Source organism: Ostrea edulis, chromosome 10, assembly GCF_947568905.1.
Source record: "Ostrea edulis chromosome 10, xbOstEdul1.1, whole genome shotgun sequence".
Classification (NCBI taxonomy): Eukaryota; Metazoa; Mollusca; class Bivalvia; order Ostreida; family Ostreidae; genus Ostrea; species Ostrea edulis.
This window is the reverse complement of record NC_079173.1, coordinates 45,671,194-45,693,645: the sequence shown is the minus strand read 5'-3', so window position 1 is coordinate 45,693,645 and position 22,452 is coordinate 45,671,194. Positions and strand designations below refer to the sequence as shown.

Sequence of the window (22,452 nt, the reverse complement as noted above, 5' to 3'; positions counted from 1 at the left end):
TTCTTGGCAGCTGTGAAAAATAATGATTTTTATCATTCTTAAATTCATAAAATTAGCTGAAGAAAACAAAGAATTCTAAACAATGATCCTGGAATTTTTCTGGGAGCATGATTAAAAGTAACTCTGATTGTAACCCACACTGTAAATAAAACTAAACACTAAATTTAATTATAACCCACCCTCTAATTAAAACTAAGCACAACCTACAATTATAACACATTGTAATTAAAACTGAACATTAATTACCACTATTTATATCCTGCACTGTAATTAAAACTAATCACTACTTCTAATTATAACCCACACTGTAATTAACACTATACACTACCTCTAATTATAGCCCACACTGTAATTAAAAGTAAACACTATTTCTAATTATAACACATTAATGAAAATTAAACATTACCTCTAATTATAACACAATATGTAATTAAAACTAAACACTACCTCTAATTATAACACAAACTGTAATTAAAACTAAACACTACCTCTAATTATAACCCACACAGTAATTAAAACTAAACACTACCTCTAATTATAACCCACACTGTAATTAAAACTAAACACTACCACCAATTATAATCCACACTGTAATTAAAACTAAACACTACCTCTAATTATAACATACACTGTAATTACAACCAACACTTCCTCTATTTATAACCAACACTGTAATTACAAAGCTAAACACTACCTCTAATTATCACATATTGTAATTAAAACTAAACACTACCTCTAATTATAACCCACACTGTAATTAACACTAAACACTACCTCTAATTATAACCCACACTGTAATTAACACTAAACACTACCTCTAATTATAACCCACACTGTAATTAACACTAAACACTACCTCTAATTATAACCCACACTGTAATTAAAACTAAACACTACCCCTAATTATGACCCAGACTGTAATTCAAACTAAACACTATCTCTAATTCTAACCCACACTGTAATTAAAATTAAACACTAGCTATATTTATAACTCAAAATGTAATTAAAACTAAACACTACCTCTAATTATAACCCACACTGTAATTAAAACTAAACACTATCTCTAATTATAACCCACACTGTAATTAAAACTAAACAATGCATCTAATCATATCCCACACTGTAATTAACATGTGTTTTTATATTGACTGATATAGTACAATAAACTACAGTACTACTAGTACTTACCAGTCAGAGAGTACCTCCTCTGTAGATATCTATATACAGACACTGTGTTGGTGTCCCATGATCCGACCCAGAGAAGGTGAGTTTTATCATCATAGTTCAGGCTGTATGGATAGTTTATCCCGTGTGGTATCAGTAACAGAGACAGGAAGTGACCGTCCTTGTCAATCATCTGTACTGTGTGGGTGTTTAGATCACACACCAGGATGTGTGACAGCGCGTCTGTACAGATTCCTAGTGGTACTAGTGATGATCCTGATGGAGGTTCTGTGTAGGATAATCGATGTCTCCCCCCGCGCTCTGTCACCACTACAGCACCATGGTTATAATTAATAATCCAGTCAGACACAATGATATCACCGTTATTGTTCTCTGTGATATAGAGAGGATAACTATACAGTGTGTGACCTGTGTTGTCGTGTTCTATGGTCAGGATGTGTTGACCACTACTGTTGTACCGGGTTACCTTGCCTGTCTCTGTATCAGTGTTATACATCCCCACCATCAAATCTCCAGTGGACGGGGAGCAGTACACACAATGTGGTATCCATGGCGATGGTCTCTGTATCAGTCTGGTGACTGTTTTATTGTCTGTACACAGTTTGTTGATGTTACGTTCACTGTCTATATAAATCAGTTCACCAGAACTGTTCACTGTGTGTAGTCCTCCTCCATGCCATGGTGTTATATCTGTCACACGGTGTATAGTGTCTCCTGTTGTGTCTGTCAAGATGAGATTGTTAAAATCAGAGACCCAGACGCGGTCTGACATCACACGAGATATGTGTAACACCTCACTAACACCTGTCACACAGACAGACGTGTGTAATACAGGTGTGGACATCAGTTTCACACACTCGTCTATTCCTACTTGTCGTTTTCCTGTTGTCATTTGGATTTCTGTGATGACACTCAATAACTGACTAGGACTGTTCTTTATCTGGGGGACACGACTGGTCTTTATAAACAAGAGGAATTGTACCGCTCTGTTTCCTGATTGTTCATATCTGTCTTCATAGTTCTGTAGGTGAACAAGTTGTCTGTTCATTTTTCTCTTCTGTTGTTGTATTCTATCAATCAATAATTTAACATCACATACCACAGTGTCAATCAGATCCTTCAGTCTCTGGGCTTTTGTTGACATCTGTGATTGACGGTGACAGATTTGTGGGGGACAAGTTTGGATATCAGTTTGGATTCCTGCCAGGAGAACACGACAGTTATAGAGAGTCTCACTTCTGATGTTGTCAATGATTTCTCTGTGTTGTTGTCGCTTTGTTTGATAGGCTGTTCTAAGATCCAACAGCGCGTGTGTTCTGTGATCTGTACAGCGCTTACACACGGAATAGTTACACTGATCACAGAACATTCTGTATTTTCTCTTTGGATGTCTGACACAAGTCTCTCGTAAAGGGAAACAATTGAACTTCTCACGGTAAATCACAACATCATGGTATATGGTATCTAGATCAATGACATGTTTCTCTTTACAATGTAAACACAGATCACGTTTACATGTGTTACAGTAGAACTCAGTGTCCCCCTGACATTGAGAACACTGTCGTAGTTTACACTGTGTGGTAAAACTCCTCTCCGTATGACGAGTTATATAGAACACTACATTGTGATATTTGGTGTTATTTTCTGTAACATGTTTCTTTTTACACTGTAAACACAGATCACGTTTACATGTGTTACAGTAAAATTCAGTGTCCCTCTGACATTGAGAACACTGTCGTAGTTTACACTGTGTACTGAGTCCTAGTGTGTCCATGATGTGGAGGGTCGGGGTCTTTAGGAATACAATCTGAAATCAAACATACAGTATAAAGCTAGAGAAACTGGAAAGTAGTAATCATTGAATTTACATTTATTTTTACATAATACATATTCCAAGAGTTACATTATTTTGGATATAAACATTCCCATCATGTAATTAATACATTTAAATAGATCTACATAATTTACTGAATAATTTTAATTGACCCCTTTTCTGCATAAACAAGAGGCACCATGACACATATCGCCCACCTGAGTCACCCTGACCCTGCTGTTGTTAAGCGGTTATGGTTTTTTTTCTAATCCTTTTTTATCATATAGTCGACCCAAACTTAGCCCCAAAGGGTCAAGACAAAACCAACTTGAATTCACACAACATGGGGATGCCTCGATACCAATACAAAAATAATGTGATAATATGACCTTGTTATTGTGGAGAAAGTCAGATAGCATTCTTTGAAATGAAACATCTTTCCATACGATATCTACAAGTATGTAGAAAATAAGAAAGCTCTATCTTAACTGATATTAGGAAATATTGAGTAGGTTAGGTTTTCTTAACAATAAGTTTTTCTCTAGGTCTTGCTAAAGGATATCTACATGTATATAGAAAACAAGCACACTTTTTTTCTGAAAAACGTCAGGAAACATTGAGTTTTCTGAAAAGGAGACCAATCTCTCAGGTCAAGGTCACAAACAAACTCTGCCATAAAAAGGTCTTGTCACAAAGAATGTAAATACGAAAAATGAGGGTCTTATAACTCACTATTCAAAAGTTAAATTAGAATTATGCAGAGACCTATATCCAGGACAAAAACAATGCCCCACCCTCCCCCACACAGGAAAATGGGAACATTGAATCAACACAACTTGGGAGCATTTGCATTTAGATGGATTTAATGTGGCCCTGTTCCTCTTGAAAAAATTCCTTTAAATTAAGTGTCTGCATATTCTCATATAAAACGTTTATCTCCTATTGTTTTCCCACCATTCCATTTAGGGCCCCTGACTTTAACAAACTTGAATTTGAACTGCGAGTAAATAATTGCATATTAACATGACTAATCATTACCCTTCTGTTGGTGAGATGAATATTCTCAAAAATATTTCCATATCAACACTTATGTCACACTTTGATCAGGTATGGTCGCCCCACAATACTTTGGGGTGGGGGAGCCGGTGGGACTGATTTGAACCAACCTGCATTTTCACTACGTTGGGATGTTTGAAAATCAAAATGACTAATCATGGCGCTGTTTTTCTAGAGAATAACACTTTTATATATTCTCCCTTTATATCCGCACGTAATACTTCAATCCTTAATTGTAGCCCCACAATACCCCTTAAAACATGACTAACCCAGTGTAGCCCCACAATATCCTTTAAAACATCACTAATCCAATGTAACCCCAAAATACCCCTTAAAACATGACTAATCCAGTGTACCCCACAATACCCCTTAAAACATGACTAACCCAGTGTAGCCCCACAATACCCTTTAAAACATGACTAATCCAGTGTAGCCCCCAAAAAACCCCTTAAAACATGACTAATCCAGTGTACCCCACAATACCCCTTAGAACAAGGGTAACCCAGTGTAGCCCCACAATACCCCTTAAAACATTTCTAATCCAGTGAACCCCCACAATACCCCTTAAAACATGACTAACCCAGTGTAGCCCCGAAATACCCTTAAAACATGACTAACCCAGTGTAGTCCCACAATACCCCTTAAAACATAACTAATCCAGTGTAGCCCCACAATACCCCTTAAAACATGACTAATCCAGTGTAGTCCCACAATACCCCTTAAAACATGACTAACTCAGTGTAGTCCCACAATACCCCTTAAACATGACTAATTCAGTGTAGCCCCAAAATACTCCTTAAAACATGACTAACCTAGTGTACCCCACAATACCCATTAAAACAAGGGTAACCCATTGTAGCCCAACAATATCCCTTAAAACTTGGCGAACCCAGTGTAACCCCACAATACCCCTTAAAACATGACAAACCGAGTGTAGCGCTACAATACCCCTTAAAAAGCATTACTAACCAAGTGTGAACCCACAATACCCCTTAAAACATTATTAATTCAGTGTAGCCCGCAAATACCCCTTAAAACATGACTAACCCAGTGTAGCCCCACAATACCCCTTAAAACATGACTAAACCAGTGTAGTCCTGCAATACCCCTTAATACATGACTAACCCAGTGTACCCCACAAACTCCCTTAAAACAAGGGTAACCCATTGTAGTCCAACAATATCCCTTAAAACTTGGCGAACCCAGTGTAACCCCACAATACCCCTTAAAACATGACAAACCGAGTGTAGCGCTACAATACCCCTTAAAACATTACTAACCAAGTGTACACCCACAATACCCCTTAAAACATTATTAATCCAGTGTAGCCCGAAAATACCCCTTAAAACATGACTAACCCAGTGTAGCCCCATAATACCCCTTAAAACATGACTAACCCAGTGTACCCCACAAAATCCCTTAAAACAAGGGTAACCCATTGTAGTCCAACAATACCCTCAAAACATAACTAACCCAGTGTAGCCCCCTAATACCCCTGAAACATAATTAACCCACTGTAGCCCAACAACATCCCTTAAAACATGGCTAACCCAGTGTAACCTCACAATACCCCTTAAAACATGACCAACCCAGTGTAGCCCCACAATACCCCTTAAAAGAAGGGTAACCCAGTGTAGCCCAACAATACCCTTTAAAACATGATCAACCCAGTGTAGCCCCACAATACCCCTTAAAAGAAGGGTAACCCAGTGTAGCCCCACAATACCCCTAAAACATGACTAACCCAGTGTACCCCACAAAATCCCTTAAAACAAGGGTAACCCATTGTAGTCCAACAATACCCTCAAAACATAACTAACCCAGTGTAGCCCCCTAATATCCCTTAAACATAATTAACCCACTGTAGCCCAACAACATCCCTTAAAACATGGCTAACCCAGTGTAGCCCCACAATACCCTTTAAAACATGATCAACCCAGTGTAGCCCCACAATACCCCTTAAAAGAAGGGTAACCCAGTGTAGCCCCACAATACCCCTAAAACATGACTAATCCAGTGTAGCCCCACAATACTCCTTAAAACATGACTAACCCAGTGTAGCCCCACAATACCCCTTATAACATGACAAAGCCAGTGTAGCCCAACAATACCCCTTAAAACAAGGATAACACAGTGTAGCGCAACAATACCCCTTAAAACATGACAAAGCTAGTGTAGCCCAACAATACCCCTTTAAACATGACTAACCCAGTGTGCCCACACAATACCCCTTAAAACATGACTAACCCAGTGTAGCCCTACAATACCCCGGAACACATGAAAAACACAGTGTAGCCCCACAATACCCCTTAAAACATGGCTAATCCAGTGTAGCCCCATAATACCCCTTAAAACATGGCTAACCCAGTGTAACCCCACAATAACCCTTAAAACATGACTAATCCAGTGTAGACCCACAATACCCCCTAAAAGAAGGGTAACCCAGTGTAGCCCCACAACACCCCATTATACATGACTAATCCAGTGTAGCCCCACAATACCCCTTAAAACATGACTAACCCAGTGTAGCTCCACAATACCCCTTAAAACATGACCAACCCAGTGTACCTCCACATAATCCCTTAAAACATTACTAATCCTGTGTAGCCCCACAATACCCCTTAAAACATGACTAACCCAGTGTAGCCCCACAATACCCCTTAAAACAAGCCTTACCCAGTGTAGCCCCACAATGGTTTAAACAAAATAAAATCTGCTTTATTTCATAAAGCCTTCATGTAAATTTCTACTTTTCTGGCCAAATGGCTCTTGAAAACAAGGTTATTAAAGATTGTTCCCTTCCTACCTATACATTCTTATGTAAAACTATGATCCCTATTGTGGCCCTATTCTTATCCCCTTTGATTTGAATAAACTTGAATCTACACTATGTCATGGAGATTTCATGCAAATTTAAACTCTTATGGCCCAGTGGTTCTAGAAGGGAAAATTTTTAAATGACCCTAACCTATGTTTGCCTTTTGTTAATTATCTCCCCTTTGAAATGGACATGGTCCTCAATGTAAATTCTCTTCTTCCAAGGATGCTTTATGACAAGTTTAAATGGCTTAGTGATTCCAAAGAAGTAAAAAATATTAAAATTTTAGGGCTGGATGGACAGGCAGCACGCAGATAGACAAATACCAGACAAAACGTGATCAGAAAAGATCAATGAGCAATCAGCTCAGATGAGCTAAAATAACTTTCATTTTTGAAAATACATGAGGGTATGAACTGCAACACTTCACGACAGCATATACCATTCATAAAACACTGTATAATGCTTCATGAAGTATGCCGATGTGAAATATCGCAATGCATACCTTCGTGTAAGTTCAAAAATGAAAATTATATTTTAAAGTGACTCGTCAGCTTACAGCAATGGAACTGAAAAAACAATGCACTAAGACTACCCTTGCACAACCATGTATGCTATTAGCAAATTTGACTCTGATTTTGAATAATGGCCGTGAAAATTCAGAGGATCAGATCAAATCAAAGTTGCAGACAGACAGACCAGAATCCAAGGATAAAACTATATGTAGCTGTGATGGGAACATTACCACTTTATTGTGATAGGAACATTACCACTTTATGTGTGATAGGAACATTACCACTTTATGTGTGATAGGAACATTACCACTTTGACATCGACTTCCTTTTCTCAGTTCTGCAAGACCTCATGAAAGTCCAGAATGAACCTGTAAAAAATCAAGAAATCACAATATCAACGTGGCGATAAATTCTCCTTAATCTTATTGGAAGAGTTTCTTAAAAAGAACTTTAACTACTGATATATCAATCCATTAAAGTTCAACATTCAGGTTACTGACCGATGGACAGGAACGGTCACCTGAGTATCGCACACAAAATCCTTAAATGTCTGTTGCAAGTGTTGTACATTGATGGTTTAATGATTGCAATTTTCAATCTTGAGGAACAGAAGGATTTCAAATATGTTGACTGATCGTTAAATGGTATTATTACAAGTTGTCTCCCTGATGGAGATTAATAGGGAAGGACAGAAGATGGACATGTAGACAGACAGACATGGCAATTTTTATATAACTTTGTTTACAGGTGCTATACACTAACAACTTCTATATGTTTTGTATTTGCTCGGGTGTAGAGGAGAATATTTCTAAGAATTCTGTAAGTAATGATGGCTAAAATTTTGCTCTTTATAGGTAATCAAAGCTAGTTGCGCACTATTAGTAGTTATGGCTAGTTGCTCGCTATAGGTAACTATAATGGCTAGCTGCATGTTATATGTAATTATGGCTATTTGCTCGCTTTAGGTAATGATGTGTAATTGCTCGCTATATATAATTATGGTTTATTGCTCACTACAGGTAATGGTGGATAGTTACTTGTTAGGGGCAATTATGGCTAATTGCTTGCTGTAAGTAATGATTGCAAATTGCTCGCTAAAGGTATTGATAGCTGATTGCTTACTATAGGTAATGATGGCTATTTGCTCGCTATATGTAAGTATGTCTTGTTACTCACTATTGGTAATTAACGGTTTGTTGCTCGCTATAGGTAAAGATGGCTAGTTGCTTTCTATAGGTAATTATTAGGGCTGGGTATCGTTTGGAAAATTTCGATACGATACGTATTGCAATACAGAGAGATGATATGCGATACGTATTGACGATACAATTTATGTACATTTACACTTAATTTTGAGGATTAAAATGATTAAATAATAACAAAAATAAAACTTCACCTATCCTTTTTGTTTCATTTGCATATAGTGTTAGCTTGAATTAATCTATCACAAAAGACAATTGTGCATGGAATTATTATCTATTTGCTTTTATCAATATTGTTAACATATTTTTCTCTCCATGAAAACAAGGGCATATTCACACTCTCTGGCTTTAAACAAACCCTAATTGCTGATACAATATCTCCCGCTCTAAGTCTAAGGCAGCAGAGGAAATTATTTTCAGGATGAATATTCACAAATGAATTATAACTTTATTTATTTGTTCATATATTTCTTCATACAAAAATTGCGACTGCAGATCACTTTCGACTCTGATCACTACATACATCAATTCATTAATCAATAGATTTCTCGCCATTTTTCTGACAGTAAACTTTATGATGTCATCGCAAATGTGTTGTTAAATTACTTGTACCACCAGAGCTTACGACCTCTGTTCCACAAACGCTACACCTTGGTTTTTTCAAGCTACAAATATGTAATATTTGAAAACTAAGACCACGGTATCGTCACCACGAGCACACTTTCGACACATGTTTGCGTTGTATGCAGTCATGGAGCAAATGATATTTAGACAGTTCGTTCGTATATTTTCAATTTATTTGTTAACTCGTTCATGAAATCTCGCTGTAAGATACGTTAAAACCACTCTTAATATACCAAACGATACGGGACTCGCTGTATCGGTTATCGTATCGCTCAAAAATATCGATGTATATCGATAATCGACATATTGATCCAGCCCTAGTAATTATGGCTAGTTGCTTCCTCTAAGTAATGATGGCGAGTTGCTTGCTATATGTAATTGTGGCTTGTCGCTTGTTATAGGTAATTATAATGGCTAGTTGCTCGCTATAGGTAATTATAATGGCTAGTTGCTCGTTATAGGTAATGATGGCTAGTTGCTCGCTATAGGTAATTATAATGGCTAGTTGCTCGTTATAGGTAATGACGGCGAGTTGTTTGTTTTAGGTAATTACAATGGCTAGTTGTTTTCTTTAGTTAATTATAACTAGTTGCTCGTTATGAGTAATTACATATGTATAGCTAACAGTTCGCTAACAGTGATTAGGGCTAGTTGCTTGCTATAGGTATAGATACATTGATATAACTAAAAGTTATTATGCAAGCAGTTTGCCCTATTGAAGTTCAGGAGTAAGGATCTTTTTAAAAAAATGCATTTTCAACAAGTTTTATTTTTCAGTCAGTGTTATCGCATTACACAAGTTTTAAATTATATCAACCATTATATCAAGTGTTCTGTCCAAAAGTAAAGAACACTAAGGTATTTTGATAGACGATTTCCAGATCCCAAGGGTTATCAACTCACAGTTATGGTAAATGACTGATATTGCCTATAACATGTATACATCATAATCATGCTAAATAGTTTGACTCTTTCGTTTCTAGAAGTAAACAGGAAGATTTTTGAAGATTTCATCAACTGCAATGGTTTTCTCCACACATTTCAGGCTTTATGAATATCATAATTATGCATTTAGTTTTTACCTCACATCTGTGGGAGTAGAGCAGATGATTTTTCATATATAGTCTCATAAAGAATATTTGGCCCCATGCATCCATGAAGCCCCAGTAGTGGCAAGGTCATAGATTTTACAGTCAATTATTTATTTTCCTTTGATCCTAAAGTTGTTCCACACCAAAAATGGTAACAATTAGCAGTGTAGTTTTCAAGAAGAAGTTAAAATGTAAATTTGGTAACGGACAACACACGACGACGGACGATGACCAATGGTATTAGGTCACCTGAAAGACTCAGATGACCTAAAACTCTTGATTAAAAAAACAAACTTCAGCTGGGCTTTCAGTTTGATTTGAGGATAAACCTATACTAAACAATATCAGTTCCTATCTATCAATGTTACTATTGTTACCACCACATGTTTTCCATTCTTCTCTCCTTGTGATGTTCACTTGGTATATCTAGCTGTTATCTTGTGATGCTGATAAATGTAACTGCTATCACCTGTGGAAAAACTATAGTATTGAATTCATCTATGCAGTGATATGGCAACTGTAGGATATTTAAAACAAGAGGCCCATGAGCCACATTGCTCACCCGAGTCACTTTAACCGATATTTAAAGATTTTCCAGTCTCAGAATTTAACCGATAGACCGCGGCTATGCCAAATGAGGTTGTACCATGTCATGTGCAAATAAGATATCCCGAATTGTCTATGCCAAATTCCAAGAAACAAAGAAATAATTATGGTACGTGTGTGATAATGCACTTAAAATAAATATTTTCTCTTACAATCGTCAAAATCTATTTTGGGACCTGGATTGTGCTCCCATTGATTTTAAAATATACGACTTAAGTGTGTAAGTGGTTTGAAGATTATGACGTGTTCTAGACAAAATGTTCAGCGTATGATTCGAATGTCTTTAAATGTTGATGTTTTTTTTTTATCTGCATTGATGAATTTTATTGGGATCGATTTTTAAATTGAAATTTTCCCTAACAATATAACAAGAGTTGTCCTTTTTTCTTTATTTCGCAAATATTCAAATACTGCAAGAATGTTAAAAGAAAATAATATACGTCTGACTTAGCAAATATAATTTGAGGTGAAGGTCAACAAATGACGTGTAAATGGTTCTGCAGTTAAAATATTTTGATGGCACAAAGCCCGGTATTAAACCAAATGGTGTCAAACAAACAAAAAAATCAGAACAAGAAAAACGCAAGCTATATGAAAAAGAAAAAAAGAAAACGTGAATTCAAACCACAATGGCTGAACAGACGACTATTGTTGAATTTTGAGGGGAGGGAAATGTGGTGCATTCCCTGCATGGAGTTTTGGTCAGGTGCATGCCAAATGCTATAGGTTTATGCCGCATCAAAAGACATAAACCTACTATTTATGCCATTTAAAAAGTGAAATTCTCAGAATGATTTCCCCTACATATTCTAATGTAAAACTTTAATCCCTATTATGGCTCCTACATAAACCCACCCCAGCCCCTGAGAGATTTTGAATCAGTGCTATGTCAGAAACTTACATGTAAACGTAAACTTTTCTGGTCCAGTGTATATTTGTATGCAAAACTTTGATCCCCTGCAGTGGAGGGGGGGGGGGGGGGTGGCAGCTAGAAGAATAGAAGAAAAGTCTATTTTCACTGGTTACATCACTAAAAGAAATGTTTTGGAAACTTTTTTTGCTCAGTGGTACTTGAGAAGATTTGCCCATTTTTCCCCCATGTAAATTGCTGTTCCCATATTGTGGCCCCACCCTACCCCCCGGGGCCATGATTTTAACAAACCTCAATCTGCACTATGTCAGGAAACTTTCATGCAAACATAAACATATCTGGTATGGTGCTTTTCAGAAGATCTTCAAAAATATCCGGATTATATTTGTATGTGAAACTTTTACCCCCTCTTGCGGCCCCATCCAACCCCTCGGGGCTATGATTTTAACAAATTTGAATCTGCACTATATCAGAAACCTTTGATGTAAATCTGTACTTTTCTGGCTAGTGCCTCTTCAGAAGACATTCAAAAATTTCCCTATATATTTGCATGTATTTTTTTTATCCCGTTTTGTGCACCATGCTATCCCTGGGGAGGGTGGGGGAGGCACACATTTAACAAATTTTAATATGTCAATAGGCTTTCATATGAATTTTATTTCTTCAAGCCCAGTGGTTCTTGAAAAGATTTTAAAATTACCCCATCATATTTTTGCATTTTTGAAGGGGCACGGCCCTTCATTTTAAAAATTTGAATCCCCTTCATCCAAAGGTGCTCTGTGCCAAGTTTGGTTAAAATTTGTCCAGTGGTTCTGGAAAAGAATATGAAATGAGGAAAGTTTACGACGAGGAGAACGCCAACAACGACGATGGACAAGGGACACATTTTGATCAGAAAAACTCGCCATCGACTCAGGTGAGCTAAAAAAGCAATGAAGAATTTAACATTTGTACACCTTTGGAGGAAAACGAATAGATTTACAGTAACATAGGGTTATCAGTAATAAAATTGAATGTCAAATAAAACATTGCTTAAGCTATGAATTCTGGGGTATCTTATCTGAAATCTCAATATGCATGAAGTGATAGAACAGCTGATACATTGTACTACCATATAACAATGGCTTCCGGTCTTCCTTCTCTGTGATGTTAATTCATCCAAGTCTTCTCACCTGTAGGAAAACAAGATAAGCTATAGAGAGTTCTTCTGATACATTTTATGTAGAGATAATATAGAGAATTCTCCTGATATATTTTGTGTAGAGATAATATAGAGAATTGTTCCGATAGATTTTGTGTAGAAATAATATAGAAAATTCTTCCGATACAGTTTGTGTAGAGATAATATAGAGAATTCTTCTGATACAGTTTGTGTAGAGATAATACAGAGAATTCTTCTGATACATTTTGTAGAGAGATAATACAGAAAACTCTTTGGTACATTTTACATAGTGATAATATAGAGAATTCTTCCGATACATTTTGTATAGAGATAATATAGAATATTATTCTGATACATTTTGTGTAGAGATAATATAGAGAATTCTTCCGATACATTTTGTATAAAGATATTATAGAGAATTCTTCTGATACATTTTGTGTAGAGATAATATAAAGAATTCTTTCGATACATTTTGTGTAAAGATGATATAGAGAATTCTTCTGATACAATTTGTATAGAGATAATATAGAACATTTTTCTGATACATTTTGTGTAGAGATAATATAGAGAATTCTTCTGATACATTTTGTTTGAGATAATATAGAGAATTCTTCCGATACAGTTTGTGTAGTGATAATATAGCAAATTATTTTGAAACATTTTGTATAGAGATAATATAGAGAATTATTCTGATACATTTTGTGTAGAGATGAAAGAGAAATATTCCGATACATTTTGTGTAGAGATAATATAGAGAATTCTTCAGATAAATTTTGTATAAAGATATTATAGAGAATTCTTCTGATACATTTTGTGTAGAGATAATATAAAGAATTCTTTCGATACATTTTGTGTAAAGATGATATAGAGAATTCTTCTGATACAATTTGTATAGAGATAATATAGAGAATTTTTCTGATACATTTTGTGTAGAGATAATATAGAGAATTCTTCTGATACATTTTGTTTGAGATAATATAGAGAATTCTACCGATAGAGTTTGTGTAGTGATAATATAGCAAATTATTTTGAAACATTTTGTATAGAGATAATATAGAGAATTATTCTGATACATTTTGTGTAGAGATGAAAGAGAAATATTCCGATACATTTTGTGTAGAGATAATATAGAGAATTCTTCAGATAAATTTTGTGTAGAGATAATATAAAGAATTCTCCCGATACATTTTGTGTAAAGATGATATAGAGAATTCTTCTGATTTATTTTGTATACAGATAATATAGAGAATTCTTCTGATACATTTTGTGTAGAGATAATATAGAGAATTCTTCCGATAGAGTTGGTGTAGTGATAATATAGAGAATGCTACTGATATATTTTGTATAGAGATAATATAGAGAATTTTACTGATATATTTTGTGTAGAGATAATATAGAGAATTCTTCTGATACATTTTGTGTTAGATAATATAGAGAATTATGACCACTCTTCGTTATTTTTACCATTTTACATGAGAATAATAAACAGTGTGCGTTTTACGTCCCGTCAATAACTTTACACTCATATTGAGACTTCACCAGTGGCAGAAATCCCACAAATTTAGACTCAGGGCAGTAGTAGTGAAGAAGCTTTTAAGTGCCAATGTCAGTCGTGACACGGGACCTCTGACTTTAAAGTCCATTCTTACATGAATATTCACATTTCATCTGAAAAACCTGCGACCCTAACTTTTAAATGCCGAGATATGCGACGACACCTCTGTCAACGTCTAAATGTCAAATATTTATTACCAAAACTTATTATTACCTATTGCATCATAAACGATAAGTTTACAAGTTTTAGTTTTAAGTTTTAAATCTTACAGTAGATTCACAAAAAAAAAACCCCAACAAATTCCATGTCATGATTATTTTACTATTAAATTATTGAATGAATAATTTATATAAAACCTTTTTATTCGCTCCGGTGTCTCATATTTATTATCTTCTGCTTTTATAAAATTCAGACAAGTGTTTGATTTGTTTAGATCATTACAGTTTGATATGTTAAGTCAGTCATAGTATATTTTGATATGCTTTTTAGACGTTAACAGAGGTATTCGTGGACCTTAGCGAGAACAATAGATTGATCATTGATAGCAGAATCATTAAACATATGGAAACAACATCTGAATTTTTCTTTGTTCCTAATGAAATTTATTTATAATCACAATGTCTGAAAGTTATCAGAGCCCGACTCCTTTATCTGACTGTTGAATGTCGTTGTTATTATAACCGTTAATTCTCTCACCATTTTGTTCGTTTGCTAAAACCTTTGATCCGGTTTGACATACATGTACAGGGTTTGACACTAAGGCACATTCGACCGACCGAGTCTACTAGATGATAGTTCCAGTCGGGTAAATTGTCGATTTACCAGTCCGACTGGTCGTGTTGACAAAATAAACAAGAAACTTTACTATAAACAATAAGATATTTTATTCTTTACTAAAAAAAATCACTGTGAAGAGTTAACAAGCAACATTGAACTGCGTGATGACATAATCTCTATTTTTAGTTCTGCTAATATTCGCTGTCGGAAGTGATGTTTTTCGAAATTTACTCGATGTTAATGTGTGTAAAGTTATGTTGCGGATAAATAGATATAAACTGAATTTATTTTCATTTGATAAAAAAGAAAAGTTTATCTTAATTGAAGATAAGAAAGCGTCTATAAAATTAATATATTACATCGTAAACAGCCATTTTTCGGTGTTGACACGTGTGCGGAAATGTCTCTATATTCAAATACGACTTTTCGTCCTCAAGGAAAGATGTCCCGAGAGATTCAGAAAAAAAGGAATAGGTAGGGAAGAAACAAAGCAGGGCTTATGAAATAGAAATTTTAAAAAAAGCGGTTGAGGGCATTTTATTCTAATAAATTGACTAAAAAATGTCTGTGCCGGGTAGAATTTAAAGAAACAGAAAATGCATTTGAAAATAAAAACATTAAATTGAATGACGAGACTAAAGATTTTTTTTTGAGACAATTAAATACGTTTTAGTTGAAACTTAACGTTTGTCATTTTAATTAAGCATCTAAATATGGAGAAACAATCAATGGGTTTTTTTTCTGGAAAGTTGGTCAGGGCTAGAGGATGTAAGGTCAGGTCTAGTAAAAATCATTTGAAGTAGCCCGACTGGTCTAGTGCTCAAAAAAGTAAATGTCAAACCCTGATGTACATATAAAAGAAAATCTGAACAAAATTTAAATGATTTCCGGATTATTTGTTTTTAGGTGCATACACTGATGAAAGGCTTTAAATAATAGGTGTATTAACATTAAAACATCAAAACATATGACTAATTTAGACTCATCCTTAAGTCATAAGGCCAATTCAAGTTAATTGATATATTATCATCCCCGCCCGCCCTTCCAAAATTGGCCCGACCCGAATTTTTGCGAGATTTTGTAAATTATGTGATTATAATAATATAGAAGATGAGTTTCATTTTATCCTGAAATGTCCATTTTACAAAGATTTGAGAAAGAAATATATTAAGAGTTTTTATTACACAAAACCAAGTGTCTTTAAATTAGTTAAGCTCCTTAGTGTAGACAATACCAGAGAACTCAATAACTTGGGAAAATTCTTAGTTCAAGCTGTGAAAATACGAAATTGTAGCATTGTAAATCAATAATATAGTTATACTATTTTTCTAATAACATGTGCATCTCATAATGCGATTACATATATATTATTTTTATTTGTAATTTCTTTTCCTATCTTCTCCTGTCCACTCACCTGTTGTTTATCTTATACATTTTGATATATTGTGTATACAAATGTACATGTACAAAATGTATTCCGATGAGTTGTATAACTCAAGGACAATAAAGAATTGAATTGAATTGAAATTTTGCGAAACTTGCGATTTCCGGAATATTTTCATCTCCGACTCTGGACTTTACACTTCTTGTTTACATTTCCGGTAGAGGAACGTAAAAAGCCACGGGGGAAAAATCGAACAATATGGTTTTCCTAATTTCTCGCGTTCTTACAGGCGTAAATCTTGAAGAAGTTGGGTATATTTCTGTTTCAAATTAAAGCTTAACCTGGAATTCGTCTGTCAAAGAGCATAGATTGATATCCACTGGCATTAAATGATACGCATCTGTTGAAAAAAAACAACAACCAAAAAACGTTTGTCTTTAATATTTTTCTCATAAAATAAAAATAAAAAAATAAAATCCTCCCATCCGCCCCATACTTTTTGCTGACCCTGAATGATAATCTACTAATTAAGTTGAATTTGCCTAACCCTGGGTTGTGAAATGTACCATTTTTTGTACACCCTTTTCTGCTATTCCTATGAACACATTTAGACTTTATACAGTGTATATGTATCAGCAAACTTACACGTGAATACTATATACTAAGTTTGGCCTCACCCTGGGGTCAGAACCCTTACTCTGGGGATCAAATTTACAATATTGGTAAACGACTACCTGCTTTATCCATTTAGTTTCAATTTAGTATCAACAGCAATAAAGAAGATGTTATTTAAGTGTTATTTAATTGTTTTACACATAAACACTATATAACAAGTTTAGCCATGCCCTGGGGTCAGAACCTCTAACCCGGGATCATGAAATTTACAATTTCGGTAGAAACCTTCCTGCTCTCCATCACCATGCATTAATGATTTAGTTTTTCCTACACGTGTGCGGTTCTTGTGAAGAATTTTGAAAAGTTGTCAATTTTGGGCAGTTTTTGCCCTGCTCCCTAAGGTCCCAGGAGAGCTGGAGATCTGAAATTTACAATGTACGTCCCCCTTGTCCCAATGTCTTCATACCAAATTCGAAAAAAAATGGGATCGACCCACCTTAAAAATAAACAATTGTTCATGCACGATGGACGACAACCGATTGCAATACTGACAGGTCACCTGAGTTTAATCTGAACAAAATTTAAATGATTTCTGAATTATTTGTGTTTTAGTCAGCGATGTTGGTGACTTTTGTTTTGTAATTGATTAGTAGCAACATGGAGCTCTAAACGACTGACAATCGATCATTGACAACAATCATTTCATCACTAGTCTACATTATGATTTTTCTAAACAAGTGAACAGCATTTACAGCGATTTTTTTCTACCCACTGGTACTGGTACCGGTACCCATTCTATTGGGAAAAATAGCGTCAAAATCGAACAAATTGGGAATTTTCTACAAATGTTTCAGCAAATGATTTTAACTAAAAGAAAAGAAAAAAAAAAGAGAACAAAACAAGAACTATTCATCTCTTTACAAACCTTTTACGGTAATATTTGCTGTTGGATTGTTTTAGAATCGCTGTAGCTCTACAAAACATGCGCACTGCCATGATCTGTACTTTCGATTTAATACCAGAAGTGAACATTTTAGTTAACTTGTATATCGTTTCAGACTACGTAAATTACGATGTCAGCGGTCTATTTTTCGGAAAGTAAGTTGGGAATTTTTAGTCTCAAAATTGAGAAAAATCAACAGTTTTTGGCATTGGGAATGGTACCGTTTATCGGTACCAGTTATATAAGGAAAAAAATCGCTGATTTACCTTGAAAATTTCAGTTGGGGCGGGGGGGGGGGTGGTGTCATGTGCCAGCTGCACCCCCCCTCTAATCTGCCACAGATACACATACGATAAGGAGAAAAGTAGAAGCAAGTGATACTTGTATTTGTTCAGACCTTCAGTGATTATACCTCTGGTGTTTCCAGGGAACGTATTTGCCATACACTTAACGTACAAAAGTCTTTTGTATTCTTCATCTATAGGATTTATATTTATAAGATCGCTGAATCTTCCTTAATTTCACTTTTTCATCCAACGTATTATATTCAATCGGGGAGGGGGATGGGGGGCAGCTAGAGGTAAAGTCTATCTTTCACTGGTTACATCAGTTATATAAATGTTTTGAAGCTGTGTGTTTTCAGTTCACATGGGGCTATATTGAAGGCATGTTTTTACACATGTGTACAGGTGTAGTGGGATATTGTGTGAGGATTTTGATTTTATTTCAATGTTACATACATATACAAATATTAGAATTTTGAACCGATTTGCAAGAAGCGATATAAGACCTCAGCATTATGCAAAAATGCATGTGAATGAGCTTTTTGGCCTAGCGTCAATCACAGGAGTCTGACAGTGAGCTCAGTGGTAGTATTTATGCTCATTTCTCATTTATTTCTACTTTATAGATAAAAATTGCCGACTCCTGGCTGTGACGTCGATAACACATATATATATACATATTAAGTATATAATTTCAGTTTAATCGCTACTTTAAACAAGAGACCCATGGAACACATCACTCACCTGGGTCACCTTGGCTAATATTTAAAGATTTTCCCTATACATTTGCATGTAAAACTTTGATCCCTATTGCTGCCCTTACCTACTCCTGGGGGCCATGATTTTTACAAAATTGAATCTGCACTATGTCAGGAAGCTTTCATGTAAATCTCAACTTTACTGGCCCCGTGGTTCTTGAGAAGATTTTTAATGATTTTCCTATATATTTTAAAATAAAACTTTGATCCCCTATTGTGGTCCCATTCAACCCCCTGGGGCCATGATTTTGATAAACTTGAATCTGCACTAAGTCAGGAGGCTTTCATGCAAATTTCAGCTCTTCTAGTCCAGCGGTTCTTGAGAAGATTTTTAAATGACCCAACCATATATCTGCCTTTTTTGTGATTATCTCCCCTTTGAATTTGACATGACCCTTCATTTGAACGAACTTGAAAGCCCTTTATCCAAGGATGCTTTTGGCCAAATTTGGTTATAATTGGCCCCGTGGTTCTGGAGAAGAAAAGTTGAAACTCTTAATGTAAAAAGTTTACAGACAGACGGAAAGACGACGGACAACAGGCAATCAGAAAAACTCAGGTGAGCTAAAGTGATTTACAAGAAATGTTCGTATGTTTGCATTTGTGATTTTTAGAAAATCTGTGGTGCCTTCGATGTAGTGTTAGGATATAATGCCAAGGGCTAGGCTGTACATGTATTTCTAAGCGAATTCATATCCAAGGCCAAAAATAATATATATATGTATACATGTGGATATTGTGTATTTGTATGTAGTATATCAAACGGTGGATTCTGAATATGTCCTCCCGTTCTCTTTGTGATTTCTGCTTAAAATTCCCTCGTTCTTAAGCCTTTTCAGTTTACAAAATGCCGACCTCCTCCTAATATTATTGCATTAAAAAAAATTCTGTTTTCCGTACTGTTTTCAATTCCCCGTCTTAGCAACACCCCAAATGTATAGAGTTTTTCCATTATTGAAAGTACTCGCACCTCAGCAGTTAGAGATAAAATAAGAGGTTAAGAGCTCTTCCTGCTTTCAATTTTCTCAGACACGAGCTTCTTCAAACAATGTATCTATGCCCAAAGGCGGATCCAACGTCGGCGATCCCTCCCCTCGTACAGTGATTCATTTTGAAAATGGTTATCATGAGTCCAGCGGACTCCCCTTGATTACAATAATGAGTCCCATGCTAAAATCAATGAGTCCAAACTTCATTATTTCAAACAAACAGCCCGACAGGTATAAACAAACCACGTTAAGGAAGAAAGCTTATACTGTTGTCACCCCCTTCTAGAGAATAAATATTTCACTTTTTATTACAAGCCATCGGATAATTCATTTGCAGAAAATTCTTATTCGTAGTTCATATTGCAAATTGATTTTCAGATGTTTAAAGTTGAATGATGAAAGTTTTTATTCCTAGCTACTTTGTTCATGCCATTTAGTTTTTCTGTTCCGTGCAAATGCTGCAATAAATAAATTTTTCTCCGTTTTCTTCATTTTTCTCAAATCTTAGCCATTTTTGATGACATTGTTTTCACTTTTCGAATTTTTTCAACCTCTACTTCGTTTTCAGGACTGACGTTTGATTTCGGGGACTCCGCGGTTGTTTTGTTTTTTTACCCACAGTTACTGGCAATATTATCATTCACATCACTTTGCAAAAATGTTGTTAACTTTCCCTGATTAGGAAGTTTTAAAACATTAAAAAAATTGGCGTAATTGGATTATATGCGAGGAAATTCTAGTTCCCAGTTTTGCTTAGCCGCCGTAATGCCTTATATATCATTTGGTTTCATTGGTTAATGCAATGCGAGTTGACCAATGACATATCATAATTCTTAATTCGGAATATCTCGGGTGCAGGGCTCGAAATTAACATATGCCCGTCAGTCTGTGACTGGTTAAAAGTCTGGTGGACTGACTGACATTTGTTTTAGTCAGTCCGATGGGACTGGTTAATTTTCTAAAGCATCATTTTGGAAAATATACTTATGAAATTTTATACACAGATTTGGCATGCTTCAATCTGTATAGATATCAGACGAATCTGATTCATAGATATAAACCCCACATTTCCGTGTTACAATATTGTCTGAGGCATATTGAGTTAAATTTCATTTTGATAACATTAACGAAATATGTTTAATAATTTCCGGAAAACTCTGTTGGACTGGCAAATTTTTCTACGGACTGGTTGAAATTATACCCCATCAGTCCGGCTGGACTGGTGACAAAAAAAGTTAGCTTCAAGCCCTGGGGTGTGTAGTACGTTCTGGAGCTTAGATTGGGAAATGAAAACATGATCATATATTTTCGAATGTTCATGCGTCCACTGGGATGCAGTTATTGAAATCATACGTCCTGAGCAAATTCAATGAGTAATTTACGCAGGACGCACGCCAAAATGAATCACTGCTCGTATAGTGTGTTTCCCCAGATCTCTGAGACTGTAACCCTCAGTTCTGAAATTTATGGATCCAAAACTAATTGTACGTGGTATTTAATCAACTACGGATATGTACTTTGTGCTTACTCCTCCCCCCCCCCCCCCCCCCACTTTCCAACTTTTAAAACTTTGAAACAGTCAAGCCGAAAACCTACATCAAAGGGGAGGCGAATTTTATATGTGGTAACTTTCACAGGGGCCTAAGATACCATTTTTAATTATTATAATTAAAAAAGTTCGGTTATACAATCTGTTTCGTTTCATTAGGTTTCGTTTCGGTGGGTTTCGTTTCGTTTCGGTAGATTTCGTTTCGCACTTTACAGGTACCCCCAATTTACTTGCCAAAAAATAGACCACTGACATCCTAATTTAAATGATTTCCGGATTATTTGTTTTTAGGTGCATACACTGATGAAATACTTTAAATAATAGGTGTATTAACATTAAAACATCAAAACATTAGGGCTGGGTATCGTTTGGAAAATTTCGATACGATACGTATTGCAATACAGAGAGATGATATGCGATACGTATTGACGATACAATTTATGTACATTTACACTTAATTTTGAGGATTAAAATGATTAAATAATAACAAAAATAAAACTTCACCTATCCTTTTTGTTTCATTTGCATATAGTGTTAGCTTGAATTAATCTATCACAAAAGACAATTGTGCATGGAATTATTATCTATTTGCTTTTATCAATATTGTTAACATATTTTTCTCTCCATGAAAACAAGGGCATATTCACACTCTCTG

The 22,452-nt window shown here is 35.4% G+C and overlaps 1 protein-coding gene across 11 annotated transcripts in view; it reads right to left on the bottom strand.

Annotated features, from left to right (window-relative positions):
* The window catches only part of LOC125648763 (E3 ubiquitin-protein ligase TRIM71-like), a 157,135-nt gene that overhangs the window by 11,552 nt on the left and 123,131 nt on the right, over nucleotides 1-22,452 (bottom strand). For 8 of the 11 annotated variants that reach the window (XM_056151526.1, XM_056151530.1, XM_056151532.1 and 5 more), the window contains one exon: nucleotides 1,189-2,992. In XM_056151526.1, the coding sequence (XP_056007501.1) occupies nucleotides 1,189-2,959 (1,771 nt within the window). In that variant the 5' untranslated portion in view covers nucleotides 2,960-2,992. Of the gene's footprint in view, nucleotides 1-1,188; nucleotides 2,993-7,642; nucleotides 7,756-10,681; nucleotides 12,954-22,452 lie in introns of those variants that run through there. The other 3 variants (XM_056151524.1, XM_056151522.1, XM_056151534.1) reach the window with 3 other exon arrangements.